The 13,723-nt window shown below is 36.3% G+C and overlaps 1 protein-coding gene and 1 pseudogene across 1 annotated transcript; one reads left to right on the top strand and one right to left on the bottom strand.

Annotated features, from left to right (window-relative positions):
- Positions 1–5,571: 5,571 nt before the first annotated feature.
- On the bottom strand, positions 5,572–6,035 carry LOC149262190 (GDSL esterase/lipase At4g10955-like). The gene is made up of 2 exons (XM_089375614.1): positions 5,900–6,035; positions 5,572–5,786 (listed from the first exon to the last, which is right to left on the bottom strand). The coding sequence occupies exons 1-2, from the start codon at positions 6,033–6,035 to the stop codon at positions 5,572–5,574; spliced, it is 351 nt and encodes a 116-aa protein (XP_089231740.1).
- Positions 6,036–10,071: 4,036 nt separating this feature from the next.
- On the top strand, positions 10,072–11,364 carry LOC149262189 (nematode resistance protein-like HSPRO2 pseudogene; annotated as a pseudogene).
- Positions 11,365–13,723: the final 2,359 nt, after the last annotated feature.

Below are 13,723 nucleotides of genomic sequence, written 5' to 3'. Positions count from 1 at the left end.
TGGTGGGCGGATGAAACAAGAAGTATCGTTGGCGCTGTGGCAAAATTTGGAAATTCGTTGAGGAGGGGTCGGGGGATCAAATCCTGCCCCTCCCTTTTTCTAATGAAATATTTTTAGTTTTGTTTTAAATGGGAGGCGGTTCCGCTGTTTTGGTGGCCCGCTCCCCTAATCGCCGCCATAGTTTTCTGTATTGAGGGTGCATTAAATGGTGGTGGTTGGAGTTTGGTGTGTGAGGGTGCCCGAGAGGCGGGCCGGCGACACCAGCCGGGCGGGTTTGAGCCCTGCCACCCTCGGTTCAATACTTGTCATCCTGGGCGAGGTGTGGTCCGGGTCCACTGGAGATGGCCTGCCCCGCCATATATAATATATTATAGTTACATGGTGGTTGGAGGGTCAGCGGGGTTCATGGCCCATCGACCCATTTTTAATATCATTTTTTTTTTTGTTATGCAACAGTTCTGGGTGTGATGTGGGTGGCAGCGGTCATGGCCTGCCACCATTTTAAAATATATAATTTTTTTATTTTTATGTTAAAAAAATCATTTGGCATTTTTGTAAATTCGGAAAATTGACCGAAGGAGTCAATTTAAGTAGGCCACAAATTTTCCTAGAATCTGGCCCAGTTTTGTCAGAATCTGGTGGTCGGATTTTGTCCAAATTGCTGCCTCCTTAAGCCTGCCCAGTCACCCAAGTCAACCTTGAACTTTGACTGCTCCTAATTTTCGCATACGGACTCAGTTTGACGAACCATTCACACCACCACGATCACGACGACGAGATCTTCAACATGAACCTAGTTCGAGCACAATCCAAACACTTTTATTTTTGACCCTTTCTGAGGCCTCTTTGACTTCTGCATGAGTCTGGAGCCATCTGGATCATTATCGATAATGGAAGCCAAAAGAACCTCATTTTAGTAGAGGTCGTGAAGCGGCTGGGCCTGCCGTCCATACCACACCTGCAACTGTACAACATCAGGTGGCTTCACCAAGGACAAGATCTCTAAGACAACCAGTAGTGTCACTTTCCCTACAACATTAAGCCCTTCATGGATGAGGTATTGTGTGATGTTTCTCCTCTCGATGTTTGTGATGTATTACTAGGACAACTTTACTTGTGGAAGCGACATGTTGTATATGATTCTATACCTCGCTCTGTGATTATTTCTTTGGGTAATACACTATACATGATACTGGAGGTAGCCCCACCTACCGCCACATCTTTGATCTCTGCTAAGAAATGCAGTAAGATAATATCCCAGACTAAGAAATTTATTTTCTTTCTGGTTGACTCTCAAAGTAAGGGGAAGATCATAGCCACATCCATGGTCCCCGGGAAGGGTTCCTCCACGCAACAGAAGCAGGGGGATACGGTCATCAAAGAATACATGTACATCTTCTCCTCACCCACAGTGGTACCGTTTCACTGTAAGGTCAAGCATTCATTCAATATGACTCCCATAGCACCTCTACCCAACAGGCTAATATATCACTGCTCCATTGTGGAAAATGCCAAGTACAAGAAACGACATGATCAACATTGGGTGCCACACAAGTTTCAGGTGGGCAGCAAAGTATGATTGCATTTACAGATAGAACGCCTTACAAGAGCCCATCGAAAGCTATACCACTCCGATATGGTCCTTACACAATTACCAAGGTTGTGGGAAACAATGCTTTGGAGCACAACATTCCTCCATTCTTTGGATTGCACCCAGTGTTCAATATAGATCGCCTTCGACCATATTGTCCACCATTGTTGGACACCTCAGACATTGCTAAACAACTCACACCAACATAGCTCAACCCGGATTGAATGGAACATGTCACAACTGATCAGATCATGGACACACAGATCAAGAACACTCGACAACAAAGGATACAACTGTATCGAGTTTTCAAAGTAGGCCAACTCCTTCACCAAGGCAAATGGCTCACCAGGGACAAAATTCAGCAGAAGTTTCGTTGTCTCATGGTGGAACTCAACACAATGGGGACCATTTCTTCCTAAAGGGGGAGGATTGATACAAGTGGATATTGGTGGCCACCCGCCTATTCCACTTGGACCCTCACCACTGTTTCTTTGAGTTTTTCAGTTTCCTTAATTTTAGCACAATTTACTATTTTTGGCAGTTTTTCAGGTCCTGAACTTTTGGAGCCGTTTTGAGGCCCTAAGTGATGTTTTTATGGCAAAATTCCTCCGGTGATTCCTATGGAAATCGTGCCAGCAATCGCTGAATAATTTTTTTCCAAAAAACGTCGTTTATGGTCTCAAAACGACTCTAGAAGTTCAGGACTCGAAAAATTGGCAAAAATACTAAACTGTGCTACGATTAAGGAAACTGAAAAACTGAAAGAAACAATGGTGAGGGTCTAAGTGAAATAGGCAGGTGGCCACCAATATCCACCTGGATCAGACAAATATTGTCTTCATATGAAAACCAACCATGTTTAAGCATGGTCAACCATTATCCAATGTCGCATTTTGACAATGATTGCCTCAATATGAAAATCAACCATGGTCAACCATGTTTATTTTAGTGTTTATAATATTTATCTTAGGGTTTATATACCTTGAGTTTATAATATTAGTCCCATGGGTTTAATATTATTCACTTGGGTTTATTATTAAATATTATTATTTATATTACATAATTTAAAATTAAATAATAATAAATTACATTTAATGTTAAATAATAATTAATATAAATTAATAATTATAATGATAATAATAATATTTTTGTTGTAATAGTTTTTTAATATTATTTCTATTATTATATATTTATTAATGGTAGATATAAATGAAGTCTTCGGCATATGATACAGCTTGAGTGACCCTAATGGTTAAGAGCGTGTGTTTCCTCCTAAGAGGTCAAAGGTTCAAAACCAGAGGGGTATAGATTATGTATGCTTTCGTAGACTTGGCAGTCAAATAGTTGTGCGAAGGTGGGTCTCTTGTCCCACAAACAAGGGGGTCTCATACACCAATTTGGTTTTGGCTTGGTCATGACCTTAAAATTAAATAATAATAATAATAATATTATTTCCTTGGGTTTATAATGTCTTGGAGTTTTAGTATTAAATCGAAGGAATTGATATTTGTAAACCCAAGTGATTAATAATAAAAATGCAGGGGATTATAAACCTCATGGTTTTTAGTATTAAACCCTTGTATTAATATTATTCCCTTGGGTTTCTTATCCCTTGTGGTATTAGTATTAAACCAAGAGATTGATATTATAAACCCAAGGGAATATAAACCCAAGGGATTAATAGTAAAAACCCAAGGGATTATAAACCCTAGGGTTTTTGGTATTAATCCCTTGTTATTTCTATTGTTATAAATTTATCATTGGTAGATACAAATTAAGTCTTTGCCTATATCAACCACATTAATATTTTTAATGTAGTTTTGCTAGTGCATCAATGTATGTTAATATACATTACTATACATCAATGTACATTAGTGTGCATAACAGTAATGTACATACACTAAAGTACATTAATGCACAATAATGTACATTTAAATACATTAATATACTAATTTACATTTAAATACATTAATATACTAATATGCACAATAATGTACATTTCATATATATAAATGGACAATATTGTATATGGAAGTTCATATAAATGTATATAAATATTAATGTGTATTTATAATTGTAGTTGATACGCCTATCGATGGTTAACAACCACATTTTTTAATGTGATTGTGCTAGTGATATTAATGATGAACCATATAAAATAAGTCAATCATATTTCATTCATTATCAAGTGGCTTTTCAAATGCAAGAAGAAAGAATGAGTTTTGAAGTAATATTAGATTTGTGGTATGCTCACAAATTTCACACATGAAGGCAAAGTAGATTCATGTGCCCCTAATCTGCAATATGTTAGATGCAAGTCAATTTTGATGGTGCATTTTTGATAGTGGCTTCTGTGGTTTCCTGCCTTAGCCATTGGAAGAATTGTTTTGCTTAGTTTTGTGGTGTGGAAATTTATTAAATATTGTATTATAGATTGAATTTTAAGATTTATGAAAAATTATAGTTATCTTGGATGTTACCATTTTTTTTTACGTTTTTAGTATTATTAGGGTTTTAAAGAAAATAATTAAATTTTCTTTTTGAGAATCTAGAAACACATAGAGAAATATTTCATAAATGTCTGACTAAAAGCTCTCGATCAATAGTGGAACAAATTTATTGAAATTAGACAAATATAGATATGGAGTGGATTTAGTTTAAAAGTAATAAAGTATACCATGGAAATGCTTTTTTCTTTAATTTTATGTTTTTTTAATGTATTGTAATATTTTTAATATAATAACTCTTTATAAACTTTGTACCAACAAACATTTTTAATATTTTTTTATTAAAAAAATCCAAAATTTTCATTGGAATATTTTTTATAGTAAAATTACACATGTTTTGTAATATTTTTAATATAATAACTCTTTATAAACTTTATACCAACCAACATTTTTAATATTTTTTTATTAAAAAAATCCAAAATTTTCATTGGAATATTTTTTATAGTAAAATTACACTTCATTTTTATATAAAATGTAAATGTTTGAAAAAAATAACTAATTAATTGAAATAATAATAAGAGTACTTCGTTCACATTAGCAATCACTTTTGCTATGCTTACATCAATTCTGTTCTTTTTTTTTCTTTTCTAAATTGCGAGGAATATTATATATTTTTTATATTAGAAAATGAATGTATTTTTTAAAGATCTTATTACAAAAATAATCTGATTTGAAAATGGTGGGACTCTGTTCTGTAATGTAGCCGCAGAATGGAAGAAATCGAATTTTTAGGAATATTATATATATATTTTTTATATTAAAAAATAAATGTATTTTTTCAAGAGCTTATTATAAAAATAATCTGATTTAAAAATGGTGGGACTCTGATCTGTAATGTAGCTAGAGAATGGAAGAAAGAGAAATGGGAAAGTGCAAGCCGATTTCCAACAAAGCCAAAAGACCCTCCAAGAAACTTGCAGGCCACAAACACTGGACATGATCAACAGAATCTGGCTACCAGTGGACTGCTCACCTCATGGCCCTTCCATCAACCCAACTCAAATATCCTGAACTATGAGCATCCTCTCTTCACATTTACAGGTGTCATACTCACAGAGAATTCCAGCTTTTCATTCTTTTCTTTGAACACCAAAGGCAAAATAACATGAGAAGTACAACAAAAACGCTAGAGTGTTGCGACGACCCAAGACAAAATAACAGTGAAAATACAATAATGGCCCACAAAATAAGCGTGTTCATCACAGGAATCTGCATTATAAAAATGGGCTAGCCTTGCATCACCATACACATTTCTTCTCTCCTCCTTGGTGTTGCACCATTCTATTTCGAGAGAGAGCTAAAATGTAGACATATGTATGCTCATTGCACTCATGAACACATGGATCAAAAAAAAATTCAACTCTTATGCAACTCCTTAAGTGTCTTGTATTCTCGTGGAAAATCGACTTGGAAGCATTGTTAAAATCATTCTGGAATCCTGCATTCGCTGCACCGGATTCTAACATCCGACTCCTACCATTGATGGATCTTGTGTGCCCTCCTGAGATCCGGCACCAGTGTCAAACTCACTGCAAGCCTCGTGGAGGGAACGAGATGCAGCGCCTTCGACTCCACCCAAAACGCAAACATAACGTAATCACTGATCGAATGGCGCACCGCGAAGCTCACAATGCTTCTGGCGCCGATTTGCTGCATCGTCTGGTGATTGCCGAAATACCCCACATAACCTGAACAAAAATCATCCTTCAGATTAACAAAGAGGCAGGGAACCCACGGGCGCAGGGCGAAGAGGCGTTGTGCGACTCTGAGGCTGCGCTTGTCCTTGAGTGCCAAGGCTAGCCCGACAGCCACCAGGGTGGTTGCAATGTGGAGACTGTGTTTATTCTGGTTGTGATGAACCTTATTCTATCCATGGGAGCCGACAGGAAGGGCGAATTGAAGAGATGAGCTTCCAGGAACTGCCCCTCCTCCGCCATCCATATGCCCGCAAGCATTTCCATTTGCAGCGAATGAATTTGGATCATAAATGCAGATACCTTGCAAATTTTCACAATGGACGCAGATAAATTAAAGGATTGTTCGGCGCCAACACATTTCGTCTAACATTGGCGGCAGCCCCTGCTATTCGTGGTCAGAACTCAGGAACTATCCACGACATGCTCTTTTCAAATCTTGCTCTGGGTCATGTATGTGAACCAACCACAATAGGGGCATTAAATTCCCTATGGAAGGCTGGTTATTTTTTGCCATCTCAGATGCCCATTTACACGTGGTGTTTTAAATATGTCAACGAGGTAAATTTATATTTTATTTAAATTTTCAATAGCAGTGCCAAAAGTACAATGTAGATGATTAATTAACTTAACAGTGCCAGAAATACAATGGAGATAATTAATTAACTTATAGTACATGATATTAAATATATATTTATATGGTACGCCACTTGGAGTTATAATAGAAATTTCAAATTTTATTTTTTTATTAATTTTTTAATTCTGACAAATATATTTTTAAGCCCATAAAAATGGCAATTCCTATTTCCACCTCCATAGCAAAGTTAATGCTATGGAGGGTACCTCTGTCAGAGTCTCACAGAGCACGGCGACAGCATGGACCATACCTCATCCGATTATACATCATCCCTCTCCGGCTGCCCAGCAAAAAGCCCCCGACGACCCTGCCCGCAGCCAACCTTGCAGTTCCCCTCACATCGTATTGATGACGTATTGATCCGCCGAATCAATAGCGCGTGGCCTCCACTCAGATAAGGATTAATGCCGGACGGGAGAGCTCACCAACCTCCTCCGGCCTTCAAAGTCCCGACAGAACATTATCTGCAAAACCATTTGGCGAACAGAACAGAGCAGACGTTCAATACCTGGAGGACCTGGCCACTGGTTATCGAGATTTGCGGTTGGCAAGGTTAGTGCCCCTGTCACCGTTGAAACTTAGTCTTCTATATGACACACCTTTGAACTGAATACATATGACACACCTTTGAACAAACAGAGATTTTGATCTTTTTCTAAATGGAGTTGGCTGCGGAGTTCTAGATTCAGTGTTTCAGATTTCTCATATTCTGTGTTATAAATTTTCTTTGAGCATCAATTGGACAGTTGCACTCGGGGCTTTGTTATTTGTTTGCATTTGTCATTAACTTACCTGCAGTTTATGGGTTTCAACAATAATAGTTTTACTTCAACTGAGCAATGATCGTACTGGTTATCATGGGTTCAGGGGGCTACTATGTATTCAGTTAAATGCAAAACTCTAATGTCGTTCATCTGGCAGTCAAGTTGTGTTTCCACATCACCCACGCTGCATGAATTATCTGTGAGTAAAAGAGGCTAAGCACAATGCTCAAAAAGGAAATTACAACCATGGGGTTTCACTGGAGTTCCACTTACAAAATATGTTGTTGTGCTTGTACTGTGCTTTGCACGGTCAGAAATTTTCGAGGTTAACTACTTACGAATGTACCTTGCCCTTGTATTGTTGAGGTTCTTGTATGATCTTATCTTTCTACCAGTGTTGTTTAGTTTACATTGTCTCCCATCTATGAAGTCTATGATGAACATAATAGCTCTAGAACGCTTCCAAATCAGCATGATTAGAGATTGTATAGAACGGAAAATGAACCGTTAGCTTCATAATGTGCCCACCATAGTTACTCTGTATTGTAACAGTGCTTGGAATTTAGTTAGAATACTGAAAGGGGTAATCTTATTTCTAAATACATGGTATTATTCGTTTGGAATTGTTCACACTTCATTTATAATCAATTATTATAATGATTACTATGATTTTGGACCTTGTATGATATACTGAGAAGTGACAGTCCTAAAGCTGTAGCGATATATGGTTTTATCTACTCTAGTATGCAAGAACTTTTGCAATGATGCTTCTAAAAAAAATTGTGTTTCAAGATGCTTCCAAACATTTTTTTGCGTGTTAAAAACATTTATGTCGGTAAACCAGAGATGCTTTCAAGCCAGGCCACCGTTTACCTAGAACAATAGAAAATACATCGAAGAAATTCCAACTTCTTTACCGTTGAGATTTTGAAAAGTCTGTGCATAAACCTACCTAAAGACAAAGGATAGAGTAAACTTTAAAACGCCACTTGCCCGTAGATGGTTTTGAATTCCTTGAAAAGTAATAAAAACAGAATCCATATACGAAGAGTAAGGTTTAGAACAACAGAAAATATATTGAAGAAATTCCGACTTCCTTATTGTTAACATTTGCAAATGTCTATACATAAACCTAAGGACAATAAAATCTGGAACTCTATATGCCCGTAAATGCTGTTGTTGATTTCCTTGCTGAGCACTAAACTAGAACCTGTATTAGTCTTCTATATCGTTGAGTCATGAATTCAAACCCTTGGGAAGCCATGAAACTTGATTGCTCAAACCTTTCTGCTGACCAGAAGGCACTGCTTGAAGCTACCTACGTGCATGCAAAAGCTAGACAGTAAACAGAGCATAGGATGGTAAACATTCCATTAAATTTCCATGAAAAGGTAGACCGATATTGGATTCCTTCGATAAACATCAGTCGTCTCTTACATGAGCATTTGCAATGTAGAACCAGCAACTGAATGTTACCCTTTTAAATTATAGGCTCCAACAACCCACAATCATCACCAGTCTCAAAATAGTGAAAAATCGTTCCTGAACAAATTAGCAAGCCTTCGAGTTTAACTCCTGGATTTTGTTGATCCATACACTAGTGCTGCCAATTGGATGGATAAAAATTTATGAATTCTGTAATTTACCAATTTTTCCTTCACCAATCCCAAAAACAAAAAAAATACTTCATGAATTAGCAAGCCTTCTTCTTTTCTCCTGGATTTTGTTGATCCATACCCTAGTGCTGACAGCTGGATACAAAAACAAACCTTTATGAACGCCCTAGTTTACTAGTCTTACTCTAAAATGAGATTAAGTGTGCCTAATGACAACTATTTCATGGACCTAGCTGGTTTATAAAAGAACATCACAAATCAAGAGATAACAAATGCGTGCAGAAAGAATTCAAATATACACAAAACAGAGCAAGTTTAGCATCTTTCATGAATTTTCAATAAAAATACATAGTAAATTAATTGGGTATATTTTAGGTGGTCATGAGGAATGATTGTTATCTTTCATAATTAGATTCAATTCTCATAAGTGACATGATAAACTAATATTGAATATATTATTAAAATGCTTTCAAACCTTATTTTAAAATAGATTTAACCCCTCAAAAGTATTTTACCTTTACCTAAGAACAAAACACACCCAAAAAAAAAGCATTTCTATATGCTTAGCATTATACTCAGAATTAATAACTCGATAGACTCATAAATAAGTCTAGACCCAAATAGACTATACAATAAGGACCTCGTTGCATTAAAAGAATACATCAGTGCAATCCGATAGCATTAAAATTTTCAAGTTCTTTGAGGTTAGTTTACGAGTTAGTGTAAACTAAGAAAAGGTACAAATTCATTAAGAAAAAAAAATAAAAAATTCGATGCATTTTAGTTTTAGATAAATAAAAATGGTGAAAGTTAAAAATAGTTTGATTTATTTGTATTACATAAACAGTAATGTGCTCAGAATTTAAGTGCCAACAGACCAACCACCGTATATTTAGCTTATATCTATTCACTTTGTTAACTGGAAAAATATATATTTATGTGTTGACATTATTTAACTCTTTTCATTATTCATGTGTTGAGTTTTTATCATCTACATAAAAAGTTGAGTTGCAACAAATAGATATGTTTTTTGTCCAGTAACGTATTATATATAGCTTTTTGATATATTATGGCTTTTTAAATATATCAAGGACTTAAGAACATTTTATTCTATTCCAGTTTTCAAAATTTTAGTGTTTAAAATGTATTTTAGTGTTTATTCTATTATTATGTTGTTCTTTTTAGATTATGGTATATGGAGAGCATTAGTGTCTTTACTCTCCTCGTTATGTTTGCAGGGAAAAAATATGTCCTGTAAAAAAATGGCATCCTATTTTGCCTTTGTTGAAGAATCCATAGAGCCCTCCCCCATGGAGTGTGCGGGTTACGAGCAGTATGTGCATCTCCCCGAGCTCAGTGCCATGTGGAAATTCAAGGAATGGCCTGGTTGGTCTAGAGAGGGGCTGGTAAAGGCTGCCTTACAGTCATTGGAGATTACTTTTCAGTTTGTTTCGTCTGTCCTCTGTGACACAAGGACTTACATTGACAAAGAGGAATGGAAGAGAAGGCTTGAATCCTTAATTAGTTCCCAGATTGAGTTGATTTCAATGATTTGTGAAAATGACAAGCAGGTTCCCACTCTTCAGTTGTCAGTAAGTAGTGGTGTTCTCTCATGGAAAGTTTTCCATGAGGTATGGCAGAGACCTGGTGCTTTACCTGTGGTTAGCAGAACAAGTGAAGAGAGCTTACTTCCTCGTTTGGGTACATGGAAAAGCGCTGAAGCTATGGTTTCTAGAATATGGCTTGCCATTGAAGGCCATATGCAGAGGACTCCCTTCACTTTAGGTCTGGGGGAACCAAATATGTCAGGTAAGCCTCTTCTTGAATATGATAGAATCTGCAAGCCAAGATATTTTCACTCTTTAAAACAACATAAATAGTTCCATAATCTAGAAGATGCCAAACTTTGCAATGTCCTCCAGATCTTTGAGGCGTGGGTATTTGTAGGCCAAGAATTGTTGCAGAGAGTATATGAAAGAATAGACTCTGGGGATTTCGTAGGAGCATCCACAGACTATTGGATGGTTGAAAGGATGTGGAACATGCTCACAGAAATTGTGAATTTGCTTCTAGTGATGGACCCAGATGATTTCCTTTGCCTTAAACACCAGTTGGCAATTAGCAGCACTAGTACGCTTGCAGGTGCATATTGCCTTCGGTCTGCCCCCCTTAGAGACCTTACAAATGCATGCAAGGAACTAAGGCATCTGGTGCCCAAAGTCATCGGTGTTGAGGCTGATCCAAAGGGTGGACCAAGGCTCCAGGAGGCACTTATGCATTTGTTTCATTCACATGGACTGCGCTCACATAACACTTCAGGTGCTTACCATGTTGCAACAATACATGTTCTGTTGGCCTTCCAGGCAATAGAAGCCGCGGTGAAAAGGTTTTTCTTCTCATATCAGCAGCTGGTAGTAACAACCATGGGTAGCACTGAAATGAAGGGTCCATCATATCTAGGTGCTTGTGATGCCCTACGTCATATATATTTTGAACCACCTTATTTCCCCAGTGTGGATGGTGCAAAGACATTTTTGGGTTACTATTGGCACTAAAAGTTACAACTATGGTGGATGGTACACTGGAAGATCTACAGACAAATCAAGTGAAATGTACAAGAGAAAGAATAGTGCCTTCAGTTTTTCAATGTATTACCCCAAATACATACATACACTTTTTACATTGACAGTTTTGAGTACTATACATAGAATTATATTGGATATAGGATTAGACTCATTTTTGTTCATCCCCATCAGTAGGACCAATCAATAGAACAGTGGTAGAAATTTGGGATTTTTTTTTTTCCCTCTCCAACGTGGATAGGGTACTAAGGATTCATAGTGTGCAATTCCTCCTTCGTTAAATAGTGTAAAAGATTGTCCAAAATTAAAAAGGTAATTATTAAAATTATTAAATTTTACGAGTTGTTTCTTTTTTTAATTTTTTAATTCTTTACCTAAATTTTATGATGAGTTTAATGATATTTATATAATTCATTATAAATTTTAACATGAAATGTAGTTTAATGCTGTTATTTTTATATATTTTTTTAAGATTTTTTTATTCAGTGTGTGAAACTGAGATAATTATAATTATAATTTGTTAAGTTTATTTAATGGAATGCATCATAATTTTTTTGATGCAATATTTTTTATTTATTTATTTATTTATTTTTTATTTTATTTTTATTTTATCAGATTTTTTGTTTTTTAAGATTTTTTATTTCACTGTGTGAAATTGAGATAATTATAATTTTAGATTATTGAATTTATTTAATGGAATGTATCATAAAAAATTTAATGTATTAAATCTATATCATATTCAAGCTACATTCCTACCATAAATATCCACTCATTTCCAAAGTTTTGAGAAAAAATATTAGATAATGCAGTTCAGATTGACTAATAACATATAATTAGTATAGTTTTTTATCTCTACATTTATTTTACAAAGTACTCTGATACTTCTTCATACTCTACTTTAATTTTCTTGCACATGGCCTTGTGTTATTGCTTAAGATGTCATTTAATTTAACTGAATTTATGGTAAAGGTATAAATTTTGCCTTTAGTTTTAATTTTGAGTGATTTTGATTTGATTGCCTTAGATTTGTTAAATTTGATTTTTGATAAATAGTTTTACATGCTTGATTAATATAGGAAAAATACAAAAATTCTTTTGGAAACAAAGTTTGCTTTGGTAGTATTTGTAGTCTTTTGAAGAAAAAGGAAATTTCGTGAATAATTAGTGGTCATGAGTTGCATGTTTTGAAAAGATAAAGAAAATTGTTTCTTTGATTGTCTTTGTTAAGAAAGTTGTTTTCTATAAAATTTGCATTCTTCCAACTCTCTTAGCTAGGAGATTCATTGAAAAAGAAAAGTAGTGTAAATCATCTTAGGTGCATATTTGTAGTGGTTGAGAGTCGAGTCTACACACCACCAGTTTCATCTCCACTACCTTTTGTCTTAAGAAAGCCATAAAATTAACGCTTAAAGTAAAATCAACTTAGTAACTTTTTATTTACTAGGGCTCTGAAACACCAATATAGATCAGGCTAGTGTCTTGGAGTAGGAGAGTAATAAACTCTCCAAGACAACAAAACCAAACAAGTAGCTTATCTTGTGATAGATTAAATCCAGCTGTTTCATTTATACTCTGGGAAAGCTCCTCTTAAAGGAGAAGCACGAGCTCGTGTCCGAACAAGTGAGGGGATCAATCCTCCCTCATTGGGAACGACGCCAGACACGCATGTATTACAAACGGTAAACCTCGGATTAACCATTGTCGAGGAGCCAGGGGTCACTTGTCGGTAAACCTTGGATTATTGTCAAGGAGCCGGCAAGGGGATTGAGCTTGATACTCTGCCCTTGCGTGCTGTCGGAGTGTAGATTGTTCCCCCAGGTATACTTGTTGCTGTTGGTAACCTTAGTGACCATAATCTTTAGGATTCTACCGAGGTGACGGTGGAGGGAAGATCCCACTGTACCTGGAGCAGACATCGGATAGACTCACTTGGATTTTCCGGGGGGTTCACTTCACTCGAGACGGTTAAAGTGGAGGAACTTGTGCCGATCTATTCATTAAGCAGGTTGCCGGGGTAACTGTTCCACCCGCCACTTCTGTACTGAATCCGACGATGTTGGGTTTCATCTCCAACTAGCGCTTTCGGTCCGGAAGGCTACTGTTTGTGCTTGGTTTGATGCCCTAGATTCTTTAGGCGTGTGCTTCAAATTTGTTTGGTTCTTTAGAGACTTTAGGCAGTTTGCTTTGAGATTTTACTTTGTTTACGTGTGCAGTAGTTAAAAGTCTTTAACTGTGGCGGAATTATCGAGACAGTCCCGTAGACTTCGGGGCCAGTCTCCTGAGATTGTTTCCGTGGCCGAATTGTTGAGGACATCCCGTAGAATTCGGGGTG

The sequence above is a fragment of the Pinus tabuliformis genome, chromosome 6 (genome assembly GCF_031772625.1).
Source record: "Pinus tabuliformis cultivar Carrire ecotype Pingquan chromosome 6, CPIR1, whole genome shotgun sequence".
Taxonomy (NCBI): domain Eukaryota; kingdom Viridiplantae; phylum Streptophyta; class Pinopsida; order Pinales; family Pinaceae; genus Pinus; species Pinus tabuliformis.
This window is presented reverse-complemented; position numbering and strand designations above follow the sequence as displayed.